A 26,597-nucleotide genomic window follows, 5' to 3' on the forward strand; every position below is an offset into this window, starting at 1 on the left:
GTCTACTTCCTTAAGCACTCTGGGACGCAGACCATCTGGCCCTGGGGATTTATCTGCCTTTAATCCCTTCAATTTACCTAACACCACTTCTCTACTAACCTGTATTTCCCTCAGTTCCTCCATCTCACTAGACCCTCAGTCCCTTACTATTTCCGGAAGATTATTTATGTCTTCCTTAGTGAAGACAGAAACAAAGTAGTTAGTCAATTGGTCTGCCATGTCTTTGTTTCCTATAATCAATTCACCTGTTTCTGACAGTAAAGGACTTACATTTGTCTTGAGCAATCTTTTTCTTTTCACGTATCTATAAAAGCTTTTACCATCAGTTTTTATGTTCCCTGCCAGCTTTCTCTCATAATCTTTTTTCCCTCTCCTAATTAAGCCCTTTGTCTTCCTCTGCTGGTCTCTGAATTTCTCCCAGTCCTCAGGTGTGCCGCTTTTTTTGCTAATTTATATGTTTCTTCTTTGTACTTGATACTATCCCTAATTTCCCTTGTCAGCCACGGGTGCACTACCTTCCCTGGTTTATTCTTTTGCCAAACTGGGATGAACAATTGTTGTAGTTCGTCCAATCAATCTTTAAATGCTTGCCATTGCATATCCACTGTCAACCCTTTAAGTGTCATTTGCCAGTCTATCTTAGCTAATTCACATCTCATACCTTCAAAGTTACCTTTCTTTAAGTTCAGAACCTTTGTTTCTGAATTAACTATGTCACTCTCCATCTTAATGAAGAATTCCACCATATTGTGGTCACACTTACCCAAGGGGCCTCGCACAACAAGATTGCTAACTTAACCGTTCCTCATTGCTCAATACCCAATCTAGAATGGCCTACTCTCTAGTTGGTTCCTCGACATGTTGGTTCAGAAAACCATCCTGCATATATTCCAAGAAATCCTCTTCCTCAGCACCCTTACCAATTTGGTTACCCAATCTATACGTAGATTGAAGTCACCCATTATAACTACTGTTCCTTTATTGCACTCATTTCTAATTTCCTGTTTAATGCCATCCCCAACCTTACTACTGCTGTTAGATGGCCTGTACACAACTCCCACCAGCGTTTTCTGCCCCTTAGTGTTATGCAGCTCTACCCATATCGATTCCACATCCTCCAGGCTAATGTCCTTCTTTTCTATTGTGTTAATCTCCTCTCTAACCAGCAATGCTACCCCACCTCCTTTGCTTTCCTGTCTATTCCTCCTGAATATTGAATATCCCTGGATGTTGAACTCCCATCCTTGGTCACCCTGGAGCCATGTCTCTGTAATCCCAACTATATCATATTCATTAATAACTATCTGCACATTCAATTCATCCACCTTGTTACAAATGCTCCTCGCATTGACACATAAAGCCTTCAAGCTTGTTTTTAACAACACTCTTAGCCCTTATACAATTATGTTGAAAAGTGGCTCGTTTTGCTTTTTGCCCTGGATTTGCCTGCCTGCCACTTTTACTTTTCACCTTACTACTTTTTGCTTCTACCCTCATTTTACACCCCTCTGTCTCTCTGCACTTGTTCCCATCCCCCTGCCACATTAGTTTAAAGCCTGAACAACAGTAGCAAATGCTCCCCCTAGGACATTGGTTCCAGTCCAGCCCAGATGCAGACTGTCCTGTTTATACCGGTCCCACCTCCCCCAGAACTGGTTCCAATGCCCCAGAAATTTGAATCCCTCCCCCTTGCACCATTTTTCAAGCCACGTATTCAACTGAAATATCCTCCTATTTCTACTCTGACTAGCACGTGGCACTGGTAGTAATCCAGAGATTATTACCTTTGTGGTCCTACTTTTTAGTTTATCTCCTAACTCCCTAAATTCACCTTGTAGGACCTCATCCCATTTTTTACCTATATCATTGGTACCTTTGTGCACCACGACCACTGGCTGTTCGCCCTCCCATTCCAGAATGTCCTACAGCCACTCAGAGACATCCTTGACCCTTGCACCAGGGAGGCAACAAATATACCATCCTGGAGTCTTATTTGCAGCCAATCTTGGGGAAGATGTGCATAAGGATGCAGTATTGGAAATGAATATTTGCTATGAAGAACATTTAATTGTCATTCCCGTCAGTATACAAATCATACCTGGAAGCCCAAGGGGGAGTTCAGTTGCCAGTTTCCCATTTGTACCTCAATGTTTGACGGAGCGTTTTTATGGATTCTTTTGGGTTTCTTTGTTTCATGGCTGCCTGTTAGGAGGTGAATCTCTAGGTTGTATAATGTAGTCATACTTTGATAATGTGTAGACTAAATTGATTATAATTCACAGGTTTATTACCAGGAAACATAAAGGAGGGAGAGAAATGGAATTCAGTTTGGATCAAAGTAGGGAAAGAGGATCCTACTCAGAGAAGAAGAGAGTTTCTCTGGGTTTCTTAATGCAGTATGTTCTTTAACACTTCTAGATTAAATCAGAAATTAATTGATTAGATGCTTTAACTTTTACATGTTTTCTACATTTTGCTGTTAGCTTGTGCTATCATAATATATTTGAATATGGATAAACGTGTTGTGAAAATCCATTTTTAATTGAATGGCCTGTACTGAATAGGTATTTATCCATACTGCACTTGCAATTTTATGCCTTTCTTTGCTTACTAACAACTTTCCATTTGAAATATTCCATTTACATTCAGGATTTCTAGGTTAACTGAAAATACAGAAAGATTGTGGAAGTATGATCAGCAATTCATTAACAAAACAATCTCAGGTAGCTAGTCTTTGCTCTTGTAAAAGTAATTATCTCACATTTGGGGCTGCTTTTGCTAACATGACACTTCTTTCCCACAAAAGCTATCATGTGCCTTTTGAGCTAGATTACTAGCTTCAGTTGTTGATTGACATTACTGGGTTTAACTTGTTTATTCTTTTTTTGTAGGATCTTTATAAGTAATGACAATTCTTCATTCAATTTTTTGTGCTGGTTTGAAATAGAATATTTGAGTGGCGACTGGACTGAGTAAATGCTGAGTACGATTACCACAATAAATTGAGATAGTTTATCCATTGGCAGATAATTAAAGAAATGCATGGCATTATTTCCAATGAAAAGCAAAAAGACGCATGATGATTGTGAGGAAAGACTTTTTATGTATACAGTGATCTGGAGCCTACCGCCTGTGTAACCATTTTGTGGAAACAAAATCAATAATAAATGTAAAATTGTGGCACTGTGGCCCAGCAGGTAGTGTCACTGCCTCACTATGCTAGAGATGGGGGTTCAGTCTTGTCCTTGGGTGCTGTCTCTGAAAATTGCGCATTTTCCCTTAACTGCTTGGGTTTCCTCACAAAGATGTGTAAGTTTTGTAGGTTAATTGGCCTTCATAAACTGCACACAGTGGGTTGCTGCATGGTAAAATCACGGGTGGTTGTGGGGGGGGGGGGCAAACTGATGAGAATATGGGAAGATCTATTTTGTTGATAATTTTGTCTCAGTGGATCAAAGAGCTTGTTACCATGCTGTTTCCTTCCCTATAATGAAGAAACTTAAGTATTATGAGGAACAAGAACAGCAATGGAACAGAATAGGTAAAGATTTAATTACTGTGTACCCCGTAGAGCATCAGTGGAAGGGTCTGTTTCTGTTTTGTATAACTCAAACTGTCTGGTTAAATGATGGGATCCTAAGGTGTAAACAACCCCGAATCACTTAGTTAATTGTCACGTGTGAATATAAATCTGCTACATTTATGTACCATAGCTGCAGCATATATAATCTATCTTGTACATGGCAGGAAATTAAATGTTTTCTTAGCAGAATCTCAAGCAATATTCAAAAGTCAAAATGACTGCTTGGGAACATCATGTCTAAGTTTCTCTACATCCTAATTTGATCTTTATTTTGGCATTTGTTAACTGTTACCATATCAAAAGTCCAGATTTTTTGTGTGGGGGGGGGGGATCAAAAGTAGCAGTGTTTTAAGAAATCAGTTAATCTTCAGTTTCCCAAGGCAATGGGGTGGAGAGGAAGTGTTGGTGGTGGCATCGAGCTCCGTTGCTGGTGCCGCACATTCTAAAACAATTTTGTTTTCAACGTTTGTGTCTTTAGATATTGGTAGATGTTTGAGTTAAAATTAAAGTAAAATTTGTTAGTCTAATAATTCTCATTTGAATTGTGTGCAGCACCAAGAATAATCTTGCACTCCAGTGCTAATTTCTCCAATCAGTGAATCTAATTGTGTTCGTGCTTAGTTGTTCAAGATCTCAACTTGGTATCTGTTAACGTTGGGAGATGAATTGATTGCTACTTAAAACATTTGTAATTTCACTGAAGTATTGGATGGTCACTGTGCAAATTTCTCTGCTTCAGTATTCTTGCACAAGTAATGTTTCTATTTATTTCTACTTTGTAACTGGACTTTATTCAGCAAAAGCAGATACGCAAGGGCGATCTAGTGAGAAAACTTATTTGTGCTTGAAGTGCATCAAGTTCTTATAGCCTTTGGGTACAAAGATAAATTGCAAATGATTAAATTTTTAATAATTACAATTGCATAGTTTCAGTATGGGGGGGGTCAGATGGTTCTTTAAAATTATCATTTTAAATTATGAATATTCAAGCATTTTTGTCAGCCAATGTTGATACAGTATTCTAAACACTTCAGAGGATAAGCCAAAACATCCTGAGTTTGTCACAGTACTGTACCTTGAAGGGTATCTCTTGGACATGCAAAACACCTGTGTATTGATTGCACATCAAATGTGGCAAAATAAGCTAATCTGGACCACCATTGATCTATGATTTAAAAATAGTGCAAAATATCTGGGCCACCTGGGTACAATGCCTAAACCTTCATCTGTTCTATAATCATGGTGAATATTTTGATGTTGCTGATAAATGTAGTCCTACTGTCAGTATTGTTTCCAATGTATATGGGATTGTCTCTTGGTAATCTTGTTTTAACAAGCCATTTCTCTTACTAGGATTCCTGTGAACGGGTAACTTGTTCTCTTTACAGACAGTACTGTTTGTTTATACAGCTGTCCTTGTAATTTCAAAAATGATTACTACTTGAAGTGTAAGTTTGAAAGTCTATTCACATTTGAATTATCTTTTGAGGAAAAGTTTACTTTGTTGAAATCCAATGCTATAAATAAAACTTCAATATACACTCAAGGTATGATAAGTGGATATTGAGTTATAAATTTGAGGTTGATTGGCCTTGTGGTGGAAGAAAAATACATTTGCATTGTAAATAGTGCAAGGGAAATTTCTACCCAGGATAAATTCTAGCTCCAGAAAAGTACTCCTATGTTTCCTTTTTAAAAAGGGCATTGGCCCCTGCCTCCACTATTTTCTTTTCCATTGAAATTACTCTAAATCCTGTCCAAGTAGTGTCTACTGGTGTCAGGCAATGTTTTTCCACCTGCAGTTTGTTGCAAGTTGAAGAAATTGTGGAGAAGGCACTAACTTCTCCATTCATACAGACTTCACAAGAGCATTTTCAGTTACACCAGCCGCTTGGAAACAGCAACCAATATTCATGTCATTGGCACTGGGCTATTAATAGTTGAAAGGAATGAAGGGACATACTCCATGCAGGAAGCATGATCCTATAATGGAGGCCCCCTGGCTTTGACCTTCACAAAACCACATAATGCTTCAACAGAATTCTCACATACTGGGTGTTATGAATGCCACATCAGCAGATGAAAAATGCTTGAAAATCCGAAGTGCCTCTAAGGCTATAAATCACAAACTAGGGAATATTTTACTTCGATGTGCTGGTTAAGGAAGAATCTCATTTTTATGCTTGACATTTCTGGGCACCATTGGCAGGATTCAGAATCAAGTTTAATATCACTGGCATACATCATGAAATTTGTTGTCTTTGTGGCAGCAGTACAATGCAATACATGATAGGAAAAAATGTGAATGATGGTAAAAAATATGTAAATTTTAAATAAATAGTGCAAAAATAGAAAATTTAAAAAATAGTGAGGTAATGTTTGTTGGTTCAATGTCCATTCAGAAATTGATGGCAGAGGGGAAGAAGCTGTTCCTGAATTGTTAACTGTGTGCCTTCAGGCTTCTGTACCTCTTTCCTGATGGCAGCAATGAGAGCAAGGCACAACCTGGGTGGTGGGAATCCTTAATGATGGCTGCCACCTTTATTTTTGAGGCATCACTCCTTGAAGACATCCTGGATACTACAGAGGCTATTGCCCATGATGGAGCTGACTCAGTTTACAGCTCCCTGCAACTTTGATACTGTTCAGTAGCCCCCCCCCCCCCCACCCACATACCAGACGCTGATGCAACCAGTTAGAATATTCTGTACAGTGCACCTGTAGTAATTTGTGAGTGTCTTTGGTAACTTAACAAACCTCCTCAAACTCCAAATGAAATATAGACACTGTCATGTCTTTTTTTCGTAGCTGCATCAATATATTGAGTCCAGGATAGATCTTCAGAGATATTGACACCCAGGAGCTTGAAGTTGCTCACTGTTTCCTCTCTTATCCCTCTGTGAGGACTGGTGAACATTTCTTGTCATGCCCTTCCTGAAGTCCACAATCAGTCCTTTGGTCTTACTGAGGTCGAGTGCAAGGTTGTTGCAGCAACAGCACTCAACTAGCTGATCTCACTCCTGTATGTCCTCTTATCACCCTCTGAAGTTATGCCAACAATAGTTATATCACCAGCAAATTTGTTGATGGCTTTTCAGCTGTGCCTAGCCACACAGTCACGGTGGAGAGAGAGTAGAGTAGTGGACTAAGCACACATCCCTGAGGTGTGCCGATGTTGATTGTCAGTGAGGTAGAGATGTTATTTCTGATCTGCGTATTGTGGTTAGGAAGTAGAGTATCCAATTGCAGAGAGAGGTACTGAGGCCAGGTTCTGGATCTTTTTGATCAGAACTGTAGGTATGAAGGTGTTATGCTGAGTTGTAGTCAATAAACAGCATCTTGACATAGGTATTTGTATTGTCCAGGTGATCCAAGGCTGTATGAAGAGCCAATTAGATTGCATCTGCTGTGGACCTACTGTGGTGATAAGCAAATCGCAGTGGGTACAGGTCCTTGCTGAGACAGGAGTTAATTCTAACCATAACCAACCTGTCAAAGCACTTCATCATTGTCGATGTGAGTGCCATTGGGTGATGGTCGTTAAGGCCCCTCACCTTGCTTTTGGGCACTTAATATAATTGTTGCCCTTTTGAAGAAAGGTTCTCTTAATTGGAGGCATTTTGTGTCATAAAAGAGAAGAGGACTCTATTAACAGAAGGAAATATCTTCAAATAGCTTCAGTCACTTTGTAACATTTTAAATTGATGAACCCTTATGATCCAAACAGGTTCTGTGTGTCTTTTTAAAATATTATAAGTTAAACTTTTTATTAATGTTCTTAACTTTATACATTCCAATGGAAATGATTTCAGTACCTTTAGTTTGTTATTACAGTAAAACTCCAGTATTCTGCTTTCCCATTGTCTGAAGGTGCTGATGGTTCTGTATCACTGAAATTTCCTTTCCTTGCTTTTAAACCTTTTGAACACTCTTTAAACTAATGTGATTCACTGGTAAGCCTATTATACTGCTGTATAACATCAAAAAATGAAAAATGTTTTGAAGAAATATCCAATAGTTTAGTAAAGTCTGCAAAATTAAGGTCTTGAGGATGCCAGATTAATGTAGTTCACTTGTAATTATTAATTGGTTAAGTGCTGCTTCTATATTTTGATATGAGCTGCTTGTGACTAAGGCCAAGCAGAAAAATAAATCAAATAAGAAGCAAAAAAAAAACGATGTTCATGCTTGAAATCTGAAATGAAAACATGTTGGGAGTCTTCGCAGCTCTGGCAGCATCTGTGGAAAGAGAGAAAGTAAACATTAAGTTGGAAACCCCTAAGTGAATCAGTTGCTGATCCCTGGAATATATGGGGCTTCTTTGATGCTTTCATCTCTCTGAAACCAGGCAGATGAAACAATATTGTCCCTTTTTAAAGTTCAGTGTCTGGCTAATTAAATATATTTGGATCTTGACTTCAAAACTTATTAAAGCTGTCTCAATTTGGAAATGTGCATTTTTCTAACTGAAACATATTCTGTTGCACATAGCTTATTTTCATGTGACTGAAATTTAAAACAGTATGAGGAGCAGCCTTTTTGTTTTGCTTTTGAGGGAAGTGTCAACAAATTATTATCTGTGACATTACTTTTTGAATTGACATACTTTGCTTAAATCTTTCAGATTGCTTTTCAGTTCTACACATGTGAAGAACTACTTGTCAGAGAGTAAGTCCTTAGTAAGTACAGCTGAAATTAGTTTATTGCTTCTGAATTATGTTATTAGCTTCAAGATTTTTAATTGCCAATAATATGTTGTTTCAAATGCTACAATGAGAATTTTGCGGTCTATTGGAAGTAGTTTTAATTTAAAAACATTTATTTTCTCATTTGCACATTAATTTTTATATTAAATAAAATATTGTAATATTTTCTTATTTATAGTTGGGTGTTTTGTTCTGATCTCTGATTCACTCAGATGGACCAGTCCCCTCAGTCCTACATGCTTGCCAATCTGACACATCCGCATTCTGAACAGTTGCTGCAGGGATTAAATCTTCTTCGACAACATCGTGAACTTTGTGACATTGTCCTCAGGGTTGGTGATGTCAAGATCCATGCCCACAAGGTGGTGCTGGCTAGCATCAGCCCATACTTCAAAGCCATGTTTACCGGAAACCTTTCAGAGAATGAAAACTCTGAAGTTGAATTTCAGTGCATTGATGAGACTGCTTTGCAGGCCATTGTAGAGTATGCATACACAGGAACTATATTCATTTCGCAAGATACAGTAGAATCTCTCCTGCCAGCTGCAAACTTGCTTCAGATCAAACTTGTGCTAAAAGAATGTTGTACATTCCTTGAAAGTCAGCTTGATCCTGGCAATTGCATTGGTATTTCTCGGTTTGCTGAAACGTATGGTTGTCATGACTTGTACCTTGCTGCCAACAAGTACATCTGTCAGAATTTTGAAGATGTATGCAAGACTGAAGAATTTTTTGAATTAAACCACACAGAGTTGGATGAAATAATCTCGAATGACTGTCTGAATGTTGTGACGGAGGAATCTGTTTTTTATGCATTAGAGTCATGGATTAAATATGATCTGCAAGAAAGACAAAAATATTTAGCACAGCTGTTGCACTGTGTTCGACTGCCATTATTAAGTGTAAAATTTCTGACAAGATTATATGAAGCAAATCAGCTAATTCGTGATGAACATACTTGCAAGCACCTTCTAAATGAAGCCCTTAAATATCATTTTATGCCAGAGCACAGATTTTCCCATCAGACTGAGTTATTGACTCGACCACGTTGTGCCCCCAAAGTACTTTGTGCTGTCGGTGGAAAAACTGGATTGTTCGCAACATTAGACAGGTGAGTCATTGGACCAATGTAAAATCCATAACTTATTTCCATTTTATTAAAGTAATATTTTGCTGTAAACTTGTATTATAAAATGGAACAATTCCATATTGTGAGTAATGTCTGCTGTATATTTGGCTAAGTGTAATAGGTTGCTTTGTCATAAATACTTGGAAATGGCATTCAAATTTTGCTATTCCATTTTTTTTACATAGGAGACGAATTTTGAAATTTATTCTCGAGCTATATTGATAGCTCTGTGAACCTATTTTCACTATAGATGTCCAACTGGGGGAAAACTGCAAGATGGTTTTATTTAATTCCTTTGGTTCATGGATTAAGAATCCAGTCTTGTCACTCTGATCAGGAAGAATTTTGTTTGCTTATTGGAAAAGTACAGGTTCAATAAATGGAAGTGTATCCATTTGTAGAATGCAGTTTCTTGAAACTGATCATTATTAGATTTATTGTTTATAGATTCTTGAACTTGCAGAAATTTTAGTATTACTCTGAGTAGCATTCCTTTTTAACTGTTAAAATGCATGCCAACAGAATCATTTTGTCAAATACAGTGCTTTCTGATTAATTGGGACCAGTACATTTTGGCCAGTTAAGTGGTTGCCCCAATTAGCTGAACTTTCATGAAAATAGTTTAAAAGGTATATTAAAAAAATCAGCGCAGACATCTAATGCAGATGGATTGCTTTCATACATACTGTTGACAATTCCATCCTCCAGCTCTTCATTTTCATTGTAACATTCAAGATGTTAGTTCAAACTAGAAACTAGGGAGAAGTTGATACCTTCAGATTCTTCCTTTAAACTCCCGGCTGTTTCTGGCATCTCCAAGCCTAAATGCTTGAAAGCGCAATGAGCAAAATAGTTCTGAATTGTCTTGCAGCTTATTTCTCGGCAGCTATCAGTGACAAAAATCACCTTTTTTTGAGCGCAAACTCATGCAAATGATGCTATTTAAAAACTGTTCTCTTGATGCACGCTGTAGTGTCTAATGGGCGTGCAAGAGCATGTAGCTAACACTGGTTAGAAACTGTTCAGCCACAGTTTCTTGCTCCAGTTAAATGGCATAATGTCCCAAATAAGCAAAGGGAATCCCAGCTATTTTGTTGAATAGTTGTTCTTTAAGAGTTGTTCCAAATTAACGGCTGCTCCAATTAATCGTTGACCGAATTAACTGGAATCCACTGTATTTGACTGGTATCTGGGATGTTCTTATGTAGCAGTTTGACTGCCTCTTCTCTAACTGTTTTAAATTAAGATCATGAACTATTTTGTATGCCTTCATTGATGTGTTTTATAACCATATAACAAATACATCACGGAAACAGGCCACCTCGGTCCTTCTAGTCCGTGCCGAACGCTTACTCTCACCTAGTCCCACCGACCTACACTCAGCCCATAACCCTCCATTCCTTTTCTGTCCATATACCTATCCAATTTTTTTTTTAATTGACAATATCGAACCTGCCTCTATCACTTCTACTGGAAGCTTGTTCCACACAGCTACCATTCTCTGAGTAAAGAAGTTCCCCCTCGTGTTACTGCTAAACTTTTGCCCCTTAGCTCTCCACTCGTGTCCTCTTGTTTGAATCTCCCCTACTCTCAATGGAAAAAGCCTATCCACGTCAACTCTATCTATCCCCGTCATAATTTTAAATACCTCTAAAGTCCCCCCTCAACCTTCTACGCTCCAAAGAATAAAGAACTAACTTGTTCAACCTTTCTCTGTAACTTAGTTGCTGAAACCCAGAAAATATTTTGGTAAATGTTGTTTGGGAAAGACTAGCTTATTAACCGGCCTCTGGATATTGGATACATTCTGGGACGGGACATACAACATTTAAATTTTTAATGTATTTATGCATAAAAAGGTTATTTCCAAAATTTGAGCTGAAGCCACATGTTGGAATTCTGATTTGCATGAATTAAGCTATATATGGCTATATTCGATGATCCAAGAGATTTTGCAGTTTTAGTATAAATTTATAACCAAAAAGAACGCCGTAAGTTGAAGAAAAGTTTTACTTAAGTTGAATAATGCTTTGGTCAAAGTATAACTTGAATACAACAAAGGAGTTGGCTTCTTTGGGATTATTTTTACATATAACTAAAAGGTTGATGACTTTATTTTGAAATGAGTTGCCTTGGAAACCTGGGATCTATATATAACCTTGAAAGTAAGTGAAATGTGACTTCAATATTTAGCCACAGTCCCATGCAGTACAGGTCTAGGCCTTTTGGTTCACCAAGTCCCTGACAACCATCCATCACCCATTTATATTAATCCCATATTGATCCCATTTTTTATTCTCAGCACTTTCTCATCACTTTCCTCAGATTTTATCGTACACCTACACATTAGAGGCAGTAAGCCTACCAGCCTGCTTCACTAAAAACCATTTTGGGTTATTTAGATATCTGCCAATTTAATGAAGTCACTCATTTAAAAAGTATTGATTTGAGTGTTTTTTGACGAAGCATGAAGTAGAACCCTTTAGGCCTCTCACAAGACATAATTCCATTGACGGTTCAAAAGAGAACTAAGTGTTATTGATGGAAATAGTTGGATGCTGTGTATCTGGGTTAATGATAAGCCATGTACTTTCCATCATGCAAATGCCCAACTTATGTACGGTCTGTACATGCAACCAAGCATTTAGGGGTTTGGCAGAACTGATTTTGCTGGCTGCTGCAGGGCTGCAGACATCTATCAAGTGAGAACTCATGGCCGTATTTATGATTTGCGAACTGTTCAGATTATGAACAGTTCATACAAATAGAGCCTTACTGTAGCCTCGGGAGGATGTGTAATTGATGGGCTTTGTTTTTAACCTTTCATTTACCTCTGGGAACATTTTGGGAAATCTTGTATTTGAAAAATAATTATCTACTAGTAATCAATATTAGCAATTAAATTTAAATTAAGCTCAGCTATATTTCATTATTAATACACCTTAAAGGATGTTTCTTTAGTTGACCAGCTGTTCGAAAACAAAGTTTTATAACAGGCAGAATTTTTTTGACAAAAAAGTACTAAGCACTTTAAAGCTTTAAAAAAAAAACAACTTTTGAGACTCAAATTTATGTAGCTGTATGAAGTGAAGGAAAGCTTGCCCTTGATGAAATTATAGTCCTTACAATGCAGAATAATGTTACTATAAACATGTCTAATGAGTCTTTATAACCCTTTTGCAGTGTGGAAATGTACTTCCCTCAGACAGACTCCTGGACAGGTCTGGCACCACTCAGTAGCCCACGCTATGAATGCGGAGTTGCTGTTGTTGATCAAAAACTTTATGTGGTAGGAGGAATTGCAACCCATATTCAACAAGGAATCAACTATCGAAAACATGAAAATTTGGTGGAAGGTTGGAATCCAGAGACCAACAAATGGACATCAGTAGAACGAATGAATGAATGCCGAAGCACTCTTGGAGTGTCTGTTTTAGCCGGTGAACTCTATGCAATAGGTGGTTATGATGGAGAAAATTATTTGCAATCTGTGGAAAAATACATTCCTAAAATCAAAAAATGGCAGCCCATTGCACCTATGTCAAAAAGTCGCAGTTGTTTTGCAGCTGCAGTTTTGGATGGCATGATATATGCTATAGGAGGATATGGTCCTGCCCACATGAACAGGTAACACAGTATAATCTTTATTACACAAAAAGTACAGTTTTGGAAACAAAATTGAAAATTTATATTGGGGATAAATAGTAAAGATTTAAAATGTACACAGTGCCTATAAAAAGTGTTCCTTCTCTTTCCACCCCCCCCCCCCCCCCCCCCCCCCGGGGAAGTTTTCATGTTTTATTGTTTTACAGCATTGAATCACAGTGGATTTAATGTGGCTTTTTTGACACTGATCAACAGAAAAAGACACTTTTGTGTCAAAGTGAAAACAGAGGTGTACAATATAATGAGAGGCATTGATCATCTAGATAGTCAGAGGCTTCTTCCCCAGGACTGAACTGGCTAGCATGAGAGGGCATAGTTTTAAGGTGCTTTGAAGAAGGTACAGAGGAGATATCAGGGTAAGTTTTTTTTTACGCAGAGAGTGGTGAGTGCGTAGAATGGGCTGCTGGCGGCGGTGGAGGTGGAAATAATAGTGTCTTTTTAGGAGACTCCTGGATGGATACATTGAGCTTAGAGAAATAGAGGGCTATGTGTAAGCCTAGGTAGTTCTAAGGTAAGGACACATTTGGCGCAGCTTTGTGGGCCGAAGCTTTGTACTGTAGGTTTTCTATGTTTCTAGATCACTACAAAGTGATCTAAATCACAAATTATAAAACACAAAATAAATGATTGAGTTAGTATTCACCCCCTTTAATTTGACACACCAAATCAACTGTTGCCCAGGTGCTTCACCAGTCGAAACTTTATGGGAGAGTGGCAAAAAGAAAGCCACAATTGGGAGGAAAAAAACTCGCATGAAATCTCAGCTGCATTTTACCAGAAAGCATGTGGGAGACTCTGAAGTAAACTGGAAGAAGTTTTCTATGGTCTGATGAAACCAAAATTGACCTTTTTGTTCATCAGACTAAATGGAATGTTTGGCATAAGCCAAAAACACCGCATATCATCAAAAACACACCATCCCTACTGTAAAGCATCATGATGGCTACATCATGCTGTAGGGATGCTTCACTGCAGCAGGTTCTGGAAGGCTTGTGAAAGTAGAGGGTAAAATGAATACAGCAAAATACAGGGAAATCCTGGAGGAAACTGCAACTTGGGAGAACATTTGAAGATTTGTTTTCCAGCAAGACATTAACCCCAAGCAGAAAGCCAAAGCTACACAGGAATGGCTTAAAAACAGCAGAGTTAATCTCCTGGAGTGGCCAAGTCAGAGTCCAGACTTCAATCCAATTGTGAATTTGTGGCTGGACTTGAAAAGGGCTGTTCACTCACAATCCCCGTGCAATCTGACAGAGCTTGAGCAGTTTTATGAAGAAGAATGGGGAAAAATTTGGAGTGTCCAGTTGTGCAAAACTGATCCACACAGACTCAAGGCTGTAATTGCTGCCAAACATGCAACTACTAAATACTGACTTGAAGGGTGTGAATACTTATGCAATCAATTATTTTGTGTTTTATATTTGAAATTAATTTAGATCACTTTGTAAAGATCTGTTTTCACTCTGACCCAAAAGAGTTTTTCTGGTAACACGAAGTATACTGCAGATGCTGTCAAATCAACATGTACAAACAAGCTGAATGAACTCAGCAGGTCGGGCAGCATCCGTTGAAATGAGCAGTCAACGTTTCGGGCTGAGACCCTTTGTCAGGACTGAAGAAGGAGGGGGCAGGGGCCCCATAAAGAAGGTGCGAGGAGGGTGTAAAACCAATCAGAGGAAAGATCAAGGGGTGGGGGAGGGGAAGCAGGGAGGGGATAGGCAGGAGAGGTGAAGAAGGAATCTAAGGGGAAAGCACTATGGGTAGTAGAAGAAGGCAGAATCATGAGAGAGGTGATAGGCAGCTAGAAGAGGAGGCAGAGTGAAAGTGGGATGGGGTAAGGGAGAGGGAGGGGATTACCGCAAGTTGGAGAATTTGATGTTCGTACCAAGGGGCTGGAGACTACCCAGATGGTATATGAGGTGTTGCTCCTCCAGCCTGAGTTTGGCCTCATCATGGCAGTAGAGGAGGCCATGTATGGACATATCAGAATGGGAATGTGAAGCAGAGTTGAAGTGGGTGGCAACCGGGAGATCCTCTCTGTTGTGGCAAACGGAGCGGAGGTGCTCGACGAAGCGGTCCCCCAATCTGCGTCGGGTCTCACCGATGTAGAGGAGGGAGCACCGGATGTAATAGATTACCCCAACAGACTCACAAGTGAAGTGTTGCCTCACCTGGAAGGACTGTTTGGGGCCCTGAATGGTGGTAAGAGAGGAGGTGTGGGGACAGGTGTAGCACTTACACTTGCAGGCATAAGTACCAGGTTAGAGATCTATGAGGAGGGACATGTGGACCAGGCAGTCGTGGAGGGAACGATCCCTGCGAAAAGCAGAGAGGGAAAGATGTCCTTAGTGGTGGGGTCCTGTTGAAGGTGGCGGAAATTGCGGAGGATAATACGCTGGATCCGGAGGCTAGTGGGGTGGTAGGTGAGGACAAAGGGAACATGGTCCCTGCTGTGGTGACGGGAGGATGGGGTGAGGGCAAGTGTGGGAAATGGAGGAGATGCGGGTAAGGGTATCATTGATGACGGCAGAAGGGAAACCACGATTCTTAAAGAAAGAGGACATTTGGGATGTTGTGGAATGGAAAGCCTCGTCCTTGGAGCAGATGCGGTGGAGACAGAGGAACTGGGAATAGGGAATAGAATTTTTGCATTTGACAGGGTGGGAAGAGGTATAATCAAGTCAGTGGGTATGTAAGTATGTAAGTCAGTATGGGAGTCAGTGGGTTTATAAAAGATGTCAGTGGACAGTTTATCTCCAGAGATGGAGACCGAGAGATCGAGAAAGGGGAGAGAAGTGTCCGAGATGGACCAAGTGAATTTGGGGGCTGGGTGAAAGTTAGAGGCAAAGTGGATGAAATTGCTGAGCTCTGCATTAGTGCAGGAAGCAGCACCAATGTAGTCATCAATGTAGTGAAGGAAAAGTTGGGGAGCAGTACCAGTGTAGATTTGGAGCATAGACTATTCCACATAACCCACGAAGAGGCAGTCATAGCTGGGGCCCATGCGAGTGCCCATAGCTACACCCTTGGTCTGAAGAAAATGGGAAGAGCCAAAAGAGAAATTATTAAGTGTGAGTACCAGTTCCGCCAACCTGAGGAGTGTGGTGGTGTTGGGGAACTGGTGAGGTCTATTGTCCAGAAAGTAGCGGAGAGCTTTGAGGCCTTCTTGATGGGGGATGGAGGTGTATAAGGATTGGACATCCATGGTGAAAATGAAGCAGTCAGGACCAGGGAACTGGAAGTTATTGAAGAGGTGGAGGGCATGGGATGTATCCCAGTAGGTGGGGAGTGACTGAACTATGGGTGACAAAATGGAGTCCAGGTAGGCAGATACAAGTTCGGTGGGGCAGGAGCAGGCCGAAACTATGGGCCTACCAGGACAGTCAGGCTAATGGATCTTGGAGAGGAGGTAAAACTGAGCAGTGCGGGGTGTGGGAATTATGACTTTTTTGGCTGAGGATGGAAGGTCTCCGGAATTGATAAGGGTAGTGATGGTACGGGAGACAATGGTTTGATGTTTTTTGATTGGGTCCTGTTCCAGGGGTAAGTAAGAGGTGGTGTCAGAGAGCTGTCGTTTGGCCTCAGTGAGGTAGAGGTCCGTCCGCCAGACTACTACGGCACCACCTTTGTCTGCGGGTTTGATGGTGAGGTTAGGATTAGTGCGGAGAGAGTGGAGGGCAGTGCGTTCAGAGGGAGTGAGGTTGGAACAGGAGAAAGGAGTGGTGAAGTTGAGACGGTTGATGTCTCGGCAACAGTTGGAGATGAAAAGGTTGAATGCAGGTAGAAGGCCCGGTGGGGGTGTCCAGGAGAAGGAGGAGGGTTGAAGACGGGAGAAGGGGTCATCAGTAGGGTGAGTGGAATCCTTGTTAAAATAGTAGGCTCGGAGATGTAGGCGACGGAAGAAGAGTTCAGCGTCATGCCGGGCACGGAACTCACTGAGGTATGGACGGAGGGGGACAAAAGTGAGGCCCTTGCTGAGCACAGAACACTCTGCTTCAGAGAGGGTAAGGTCAGAGGGGATGGTGAAGATATGGAAAGGGTTGGGGCTGGGGTCAGAGGAGGGTAAAGAGTGGGAGGTCTCAGGAGGGAGAGGGGGGGTTGAGATGTTCAGGGAGAATGGGCTGAGAGGAGGATGAGGGATCAGAGGAATGGAGGGGAGATGAGGGGTGGAGGGAGGGTTGGGAGTCGCGGGGAGGATAGGGGATAGTAGAGGAATAAGATGAGTGGTAGGACCCAGCGGCAGTAAGAGCGGTCCCGGTCTGGATAGGATCAGGATCTCAGTCCGAGCTGGATCTAGAGCTGGGGGTGTAGGAGCCTGTGGTCTGAATCAGAAGCGAGTGAGACCATGGAGTTTTTCTGTTGATCAGTGGCAAAAAAAACCAAATTAAATCCATTGTGATTGAATGTTGTAAAACAATAAAACAGAAAAACTTCCAAGGGGAACGAATACTTTTTATAGGCACTGTACAGTAATTTCATTCATTCAGTCAAAACCTCTGTTTCACAGTTTTCTTTGCTTGATGTATTATATTATGAGCTCTATTGTTTCTGGCAACTCTATATGGGCCCTGTTGGTGATTATACGTATGTGACCATTGACCACAAATTATTTCTGGCAAGGAGCCCTTTTATTGGTCGGTTAAATGTCATGAAAGCTTCCACATTCCGCTAAAAAGTGAGCAAGAATGAAAATTCTAATTTGTGGATTTTTTCCTTGCCCTTATTTCCCTGGTTGAAATAAATTTAACTTCACTTTGGCTCATAATAGAATCTCCAGATTTTTGCTGTCTGTATTCTGTCCTTCATGAGATTGTCTTTCCATGGATAGTCAATAAGAACGTTTTAATGTTTTGCTTCTTTTTGTATTTGCAGTATGTTATCTTTTGCACACCGGTTGTCTGCCCTATTAGTGTGGACTTTCATTGATTCTATTATGGTTATGGATTTATTCAGTATACCTGTAAGAAAATGAGTCTCAGGGTTGTACATGGTGACTTACATGTACTTTGATAATAAATTTAGTTTGAACTTGGTCTTTTGCTCAAGTAAGAACATAAAAATTAGCTAAAGTAGGGCACCCTTGAGCTAATTTTGTCTTTCAATATGATGATTCATACTGTAACATGGCATTACTGCCTACCCCTGGACACTATTCATTCCCATATCAAGAATCAATCTTCCTCTGCTTCTTTTGCTTGTATGAGAAGCAGAGGTGTAAAAGAACTCAGAATTGCAGTATTCTCTCATCCTTCAAATTTTATGTTTTATGCTTTTATTTATTTATTGCAATTCTGCAATTGTTTTTAAAGCAGAAGTGTAAAAGAACTCAGAATTGCATTGAAACATTGCAGCAATGATTAGTTTTTTGGTTTGCTTAATTACTACTTGTACCTTTGGCAAATCATTGCATGGGACACTCAAGTCCCTCTGGACTTAGTACCTTTGTATTCTCTCATCCTTTAAAGTTTATGTTTTATGCTAAAAATAATCAACTTCCCATTTTCCAATACTGCATGCTATTTGCCAGATTTTTCCCATTCACTTAACTTGTGTCCTTAGAGACACCTTTTTGTGTCATATTTATGTAGTCTAACCATTTGTGACATTTTTCAGAAATCTGATGCAACATTTTAACTATGAACAGAAGATTTTAAAGGTTTAAGATCATATCCAGTTATTTTTTTTGGGTGGGGGGGGGGAGAAAGACTGCTGACTTCTTGGGTCAATACATTTGTTGATATAATATCTGACTTTTCTGTCAAATTTATTATCCTTTCTAATTAGCAAATTGCCATTGTCAGAATTAATTGAACAGTAGTTAATAAAATTAAGTCCCAATTTGAATTGTCGTTTACATGTTAGAATATAATTTCTTTCAACATCTGTTGTTTTAGTTACACTAAATGACAATTTTTTTGAAAATATTGCTTCATAAGTTTTTTGTTTATGATAAACTGCTGGAAGCTGAACACAGATATAATTTCAGACTACTTGATTCACATAGGAATTTGGAGACAAGTCATTAACTTTTGAATATAATGCGTTTAATTGCATAACAGTGCTGACGCTCTGCAGTAGTTAACTAAGCTCAAAATGTTTTGTTGATGATTTTCGTTTGTACTCTGTGTCTGAGCCTTCTTAAGTGTCCACAATAATCAGCCAGCATTGATGGATTCCAGTTGCTCTGATATTGTTTCTCCATGACTGCAATGTCCTGGTGAAACCTTTCACCATGCTGGTAACTGACAGCGCCAAGATTTGCAGGGAAGAAGTCTAAATGGGAATGCAGAAAATGAATCTTTAGTGACATGTTGCACTTCATAGTTTTGTATGTTTGAAGCATGTTGTCAACCAACTAGCTGTGTGCACATTGGTGTTCTTGCCATCAAGAAAAATCTCAACAACATCCTTGAATGCCTTCCATGCAGTTTTCTCTGGTCCCACAGAGTTTCTTCGAATTGCCTGTCATTGATAACCTGTTTAATTTGTGGATTTGTGCCTTCCTAAATCTAGGCATCAGTTATTCTGACTTAAATTATGAAATGAATTAACAAATATAGGTGATTTTTTAAAAAAAATTGATAGGAACATTTCATGATTATTTTCATGATCAGCAGCCCAAAATCCATAAGATAGACCCAAGAGTATTCAGGAATCAAAATCTTTTATTATCCAGTGTTATATAAATTGAGTATTCTGTAAAGTTATATATAGTTTTACTGGACAACATTGTCCATTTTGAATTTTCTAATAGGAATGTTAATATTGTCATAAAATTACAATTTATTTCTTTCATCAATGTGAAGTTAATCTTTGCATTCAAACAAAGGGATCTAATATACTAGAATCAAATAACTTCTGTTAAATGGGTTGAATCTGGCACCTTCTGAAACCAGGTAAGCTTTGGTCACTTCTTTCAGAGCAGGAAATTTGAATAATTAAAGGAATCAAAGGTTTGCAATCATAGTGCCATTTGTTTGAAAAATGGTGAAAATGTAAGTTTATAGTAGTCAAACTATTGAAATGCATGAAGAGAACTTCATGTAGAGCTTGGTTATTGACATGTTTATTTTTATTCTTATAATTGCTCATTTAAGTGAGCTTAATCTACCATTTTACTTTTTGTGCATGAAAATAGTGTGGAGCGTTATGATCCAAGCAAAGATTCCTGGGAGATGGTAGCTCCAATGGCTGATAAAAGAATTAACTTTGGCGTTGGTGCAATGCTTGGATTCATCTTTGTTGTTGGTGGACACAATGGTGTATCACACTTGCAAAGTGTTGAGAGATATGAACCCCATCAAAATCAGTGGACTTTGTGTAGACCAATGAATGATCCAAGAACAGGTAAATCTCGGAAAGTTTTTTTTTACTGAAGCAATTTGTAATTGCATAGTCTTAAAATGATTCTGTAAGATTCATTTCGAGCTTTTCAATGTACATTATTTTTGAAATCCTTTTAAATAAAATGTCATCTTTCTCCCCTTGACAGGAGTTGGTGCGGCCATTGTAGATAATTACCTCTATGTGGTGGGAGGTCATTCAGGGTCATCGTACCTGAACATGGTACAGAGGTATGACCCAACCCTAGATACTTGGTCAGATTCTACTGGTATGTTATCATGTCGGTGCAACTTTGGGCTGGCTGCATTTTGATCGTTGCTTTGATTTATGAAGAATTTACCGTGGTAATAAATCCTGCATGACAAGATGACCAACTGTGCTGAGATTGAGGAGATACACAATCTTGCAGGTTTCACTGAGAATCTTGGCTGCTACTGTTGGTATTTACTTTGCAGAAAGTATTGTTTTTAATCAAATTGGTTATATTGTATGATCTTGTGCTATGGGGAAGATAAACTGATGCCTGAAATAGCCAGGGCTAAAAGAGCCCTAGCATTTCTAACTTATTAACATTCCCCTCCATTTTAAGTAATTGTTGCCTCCACCCATCCTCATTTTAATTCTAATGAATTGCACAAGTTCAAAGCCCTTTCAACTTGAGTCCATTTCTGTTTAGTCCATTATTTTTTTAAACACCTGTGAGTTACATAAAAACTTTAAGGGCTGCCTTGTCATATCTGTCACAAGTTTTTGAATATGACTTCCTCTTTGCTTATATTATGCAGTGTGGTTTATGTAATTTGTAGATCTGATGACATGCTATTGTGTATATTTTGCTTCTTTTAGCAATCTTCCATCTGAGTGATAAGGTCACTTATCAATATTTAATATCTGATCTGGTTTTATTCAAAGTGAAACAATATACATCTAAAAATATTAATTGGGTTACCTGTGCAACTGCAATTGTACTTTTCATGGTTTAATGTTTTGGAAGTTCTTAATTTCCATTGTTACAAACCTATATTCACATAGGAATATTATGTCTGAATCGGATAGTTAATAGACTTTGTGAATATAGCATGATATTTTAAACAATACTGATTTTTTAAAAAATATTTGTATATTTGCCATGTTATTCAGTTCCAATTGCAGGTGTTAAGTTTATTTGTGTATTCCTGTATTAATATTCTAACAGCTGCTGTTCAGAGAAACTTAGTACTTGGTGCTATCCTAGAATTCAGGACATAGATGTTACAAGCAACACACAGATGTTACATACATATTTGTTGTAAATGTCCTGTAAATTGATTTTTTTTAACTACCATCATTTTTGAGTAGGTCTCGCGTACCTCTGAGCAAGCATATCTGGAGTGAAATAGTTAATTTAACTTTCAGCTTCTAAAATCCTAACCTTGCTGGCTAATTTGTTCAACACTGCAAACCTAAATAATTCATTTTCATCTGCCTCTCATTATGCATGTTTTTCTCTGATTCTAGTCCATTTGAACTAGACCTTGAATTTGTTTTTTTTTAAAAAATTGGTTGCCAAACTTTTTTGTTTTGTAAGTTTTTAATGTACTTTGCAGACACTGTTTTTCTGTATGTTACATGACATTAATGTAGACAATTTTGTTCAATTAATATAAACGTCCAAAATGATTTCCAGATGCACTTTTTCAAAGTATTACAAATATAATCTCCCAATAAAACTGCAGTTTTTTCTGCACCTAAAATGTGCAAAAAAGGTGTAATTGTAGCAAAGTTTGAATTAACAATCAGTTAAACAAAGGTTCTTTTTGACTTGATTGAAGCTATAATTAGTATGTTTAGACCAGATTAGCAAAGTACCAGCACAAGTTTGTACATGTGCTTGGTAAAGTGTACATTTTGTTTTAGATTGGTAGAGTAAATAGTTGTGCATTTTGGTGGTTGCATGGACATGTGTCTGTGCATTTGCATTAGTGTTTCAGATTGGGCTTTATCATTGTGTGCTACTTAGTATCTATCCTAACCTTCTAAAAGTTTCTGGATCTTGATGATGAAAGCTACATGCGTTTGTTGGAATAAAATGGTGCAATAACATTTTTATATGGCTTTTTTATTAAGTGTAATTTATACTTATGGATGGGTTGATTTACAGAATTATTGTGCTCTAAATATACCACTTGTCAGTAAAAAGTACCATTTGTGGTGTTCCGTATATAGAATGAAATTCCATCCTTCTATAAACTTCCATATTTCCAAGTACAAGTAGAACATAATGTGTATTTCTTCATTTAAATAATGGCATGATTTAATCTACACTGAAATAAAAATGAGCAAAGTCCACAGACAACCTAGTCCCAAAGGCATGGCAAACTACACAGGTCCTACTGGTTTAGTAGCACAAGTGTTTATCTTGATGACAGTAACTGATGTCACAGCAATAACTACCGTCAGTGGCATCTGATAAAACTATAACCTTGTTTTGTTAATTTTAAGAATCTTTATAAAAATATATTTGATGCAAAGCATGTCAAATATTGGTTTCGCCCATAGTAATGAAAACTTGGATCTAGTTAGTGGCAAGTGAAATATTTGGCCTCCATTCATTGCAAATAGGGAGTATTTGTCTGTGTATATGTTTTGCCTATTATGCACTTGTTTAGTTATTTCAAGTTGTGACAAAATTCAAAAATTCTGGCAAAATAGTAGGAACTGGCATTTGACATATTTAAGATGCAACTTGGAAACTTTCATTTAAACTTTTTTTTGCATGTCTATTAGAAGAAAGTAGATCTATATAGGTAACCTGATAATGTGGGACAAAGTGATTTGTCTTTTGCAGCATCTTTATCCCATACTATTTTTGTAAAAGGCATTTATTTTTCAGTGTCATACTCTTCTATATTGTCTAGCTAAATTTGCACAGAATTTTCAGTAGTTAGTCACTTGATTACAAGTGTAAAAATGAGCACTTGCTATGAAATGTTGTAATACATGATTTATATTGGCCATAAATGGTATTTCTGGAATTAATGTTTTAATCATTTGTTGCTATCTGCATTGTCATCTCCTGTCAATGGGACAACTTCCCCTTTCACCAGAAGATACATGAAGTGTATTTGAATACCACAACTGGAATACTATTATAAAGTACTAAAACAAAGTTTTAATGATTTCAATCTACTTGGCTTTAACTTATTGTGAAAGATATTTTGCTGAAATTGATTGTGGAAACTGATACTTCTGTGCTCTGCACATTGAGAGACTTGCATGCAAATAAACTGTAAAGATGTTTCAAGAGACTTTGATTTATTCTGCTAATCTAATTGCAATTAGACTTTGGAAGTTGGTGACAACTTGGGTAGGTAAATAATTCTCCCCCTGTATTCACCAAAACTAAATTTACCCCATTGACTTAACATATTTGAGCCACATTTTGTATTCATCCCTTAATGTCTTAATTAAATTTAAAACATAGGATTTTAAACTTGGTATGATGGCCTAAATTAACATTGTTAATGGTGATCATCAACACTGATTATGAAAGCTTTGTAAATGTAAACTATTGAACTGATGGGGGACATGGGCAGGTCTAAAGTCATTACTGATTTCATAGCTTGCCTTAACTTTTAACTTGATACTGAACTGGATTTTATCTACCTGCCTTTCAATCCAGTACTATCCTTTAAATCCAGACTGCTTCACTTTTAATAAAATGTGATTCTAAACTTTGTAAATAAACAGGTAAAAGACCTATTTGTTTTTTGACTTGAGGGAATGACATCATTATAAATGGTTAAATGTTAGTTTGTATGGTTGTATGCTCTGTACCTGAAAACATCAGTCTTACACTTCAAACATGAGAAACATCTTGCCTGCTTTTTGGTATCATTTGCTACAAAGTAAAAGTGCTAAAGGACTGTTTTCACACCACTTGTTTGTTTTTTCTTAAAGCAGTGTCCAGATTTTACATGCTTGTGGTACTGCTGTGTCAAATACTGTCTGTTACAGTATTTCATGGTTTACAAAATAAATCTTTAAATCTGAAAAGTGGTGTCTTGCAATATTTCCTTTCTACTTTTAGTGTGGCTGGTTACCACCACTAGATTAACAGTTTGCACCTGGTAGATGCTAGTACAGATGGCTGAATTTGTTTTTTTGCGAACTGGCTATCTCCCCTTTTCATTAGTTCTGATACAAGTTTCAACCTGAAATGTCAACTCTTAATCTTTTCCCCTCCCCACAACAGATACTGCTCAACCTGCTGAATTCCTCCAGCAGATTGCTTAAAATCGATTTAGACTTGATGGGGAAAAAAAAAATCTTTGCTGCTAACATTAAGTAACATGATTTCTGATGGAAATTCCTCTCCAATTTACATTGGACTTGGGTTGTGGACAGCATGCCTGAGCGGTACCACTATTTTTTGCAAATGCAAGGTTACTACTGTTCAACATCCAGCCAACTACAAAATATGCCTTATTTAATGAGGTGCTTGGGTTTTAACTTTATATTTGTCAATAGGCACTTACAGACATTGAGTTGTGAAGGTCACTTAGTACCTTACTGATTGAGCTCTTAGACTATCATCTCTATGACTGGACTATATTATCTGGACCATGGAGTGGAAGGCAGATTTTAAATCTTGCTATGGCATCTAGGGAACTTAAATTCACAATTAAATCTGTAATTTATAACTAGCACCAATAAATGTAAAACTACTGGGTTGTTTGGAGGGTGGAAGTGGGTGGGTCAGAATTGGAAGTCAATCTGATTCCCTCATGTCCTTTAAGTAAGAATACCTGTTGCTCTTACCTCGTCTGAATCTTGTGGAATTAGGAAGGGTCAATAAATACCAGTAGTGTCCACACTACAAATGAATATATCCAGAAATGTATATGCTGAGATAACTATCAGTAAACTATACTTTTTCTCTTTAGTTCATTATCAACCTAAGAACTTTCAAATGTCACTCCTTTAAGCACTTGGATTTATTAAGATTGCAAACACTATGTATCCTGTTCAATCCTGCAATATTGATCCCACTCTACTCTGATCTCTACCTTGTTGCTACCTCTGCTGCTGAAGTCATCCTCTAACCTCATTATACCTAATGCACGATCTAGGTTCCACATCCTTAAACTTGTTAATGCAAAATTGTTAGTCCTGTCTCCACAAACAGCACTTTGGAACACGATTCCTGACTACCTTTTTAAGGCATTCCCCAGATTAAAATGCCTCATTTTATCTCTCTACAACCATAAACCTACCCCTTTAGCTTGGTTTCAATTTGTACTATTGCAAAGACAGATTAGGAGAATAGGCAAAGAAGTGGCACACTGAATATAATGTAGGGAAGTGTATGGACATGCACTTTAGTAGAAGGAAAAAAAATGTGGATTATTTTGTAAACGGGGAGAAGATTCAAAAATCATAGGTGCAAAGGGTCTTGGGAGTCCTCATGCAGGATTCCCTAAAGGTTAACTTGAAGGTTTGAGTCAGTGGTAAGGAAGGCAAATGCAATGTTAACATTCATTTCAAGAGGACTAGAATATAAAAGCATGGATGTAATGCTGAGGCTTTATAAGGCATTGGTCAGACCACAGGGAATATTGGGTGCAATTTTGGGCCCCTTATCTAAAAGATATGTTGGTGTTGGAGATGGTCCAGAGGAAGATTACAAGAATGATTCCAGATATGAAAGAGTTAACGTATGTGCAGCGCTTGATGGTTGTGATCCTGTATTCACTGTAGTTTAGAAGGGGGGTGGGAGGGAAGAAACTTATTGAAACCCATCAAATATTGAAAGGCCTACATAGAGTGGATGTGGAGAAGATGTTTCCTATATCCGGTAAGTTTAGGACTAGAGGGCACAACCTCAGAAGATAGTGATGCCCATTAGAACAGAGATAAATGAATGTGTGGAATTCATTGCCAGAGACATCTGTGGAGGCCATGTCAGTAAGTACATTTAAAGTAGAGGTTGATAGGTTCTTCATTAGGGCATCAAAGGTTATGGGGAGAAGGGAATTGGGAAGGATAATCTGCCATGATGAGATGGCAAAGGAAACTTGATGGGCTGAATGGCCTAATTCTAATCCTATACCTAATGTTTTTATGAAATTCCTACTTTGGGTGATGAGATGTACATAAAGATGGCTGAATTTTACATTAAATGTTCTGT

General features: G+C 38.3%; 2 protein-coding genes across 9 annotated transcripts in view; one reads left to right on the top strand and one right to left on the bottom strand.

The window, feature by feature from the left end:
• The window catches only part of LOC132387233 (kelch-like protein 28), a 41,121-nt gene that overhangs the window by 3,605 nt on the left and 10,919 nt on the right, over positions 1-26,597 (top strand). The window contains exons 2-7 of one of the 8 annotated variants that reach the window (XM_059959604.1): positions 2,650-2,723; positions 8,208-8,262; positions 8,468-9,400; positions 12,602-13,045; positions 20,223-20,431; positions 20,577-24,585. In XM_059959604.1, the coding sequence (XP_059815587.1) occupies positions 8,502-9,400; positions 12,602-13,045; positions 20,223-20,431; positions 20,577-20,740 (1,716 nt within the window). In that variant the 5' untranslated portion in view covers positions 2,650-2,723; positions 8,208-8,262; positions 8,468-8,501 and the 3' untranslated portion in view covers positions 20,741-24,585. Of the gene's footprint in view, positions 1-2,649; positions 2,724-4,954; positions 5,032-5,077; positions 8,263-8,467; positions 9,401-12,601; positions 13,046-20,222; positions 20,432-20,576; positions 24,586-26,597 lie in introns of those variants that run through there. The other 7 variants (XM_059959613.1, XM_059959617.1, XM_059959609.1 and 4 more) reach the window with 7 other exon arrangements.
• Positions 17,249-26,597, bottom strand: part of c2h14orf28 (chromosome 2 C14orf28 homolog) — a 28,325-nt gene continuing 18,976 nt past the window's right edge. Inside the window, exon 6 of the mRNA XM_059959638.1 lies at positions 17,249-19,357. Within this exon, the coding sequence (XP_059815621.1) occupies positions 19,173-19,357 (185 nt within the window). The 3' untranslated portion in view covers positions 17,249-19,172. The remainder of the gene's footprint in view (positions 19,358-26,597) is intronic.

The sequence above is a fragment of the Hypanus sabinus genome, chromosome 2 (genome assembly GCF_030144855.1).
Source record: "Hypanus sabinus isolate sHypSab1 chromosome 2, sHypSab1.hap1, whole genome shotgun sequence".
Lineage (NCBI taxonomy): Eukaryota > Metazoa > Chordata > Chondrichthyes > Myliobatiformes > Dasyatidae > Hypanus > Hypanus sabinus.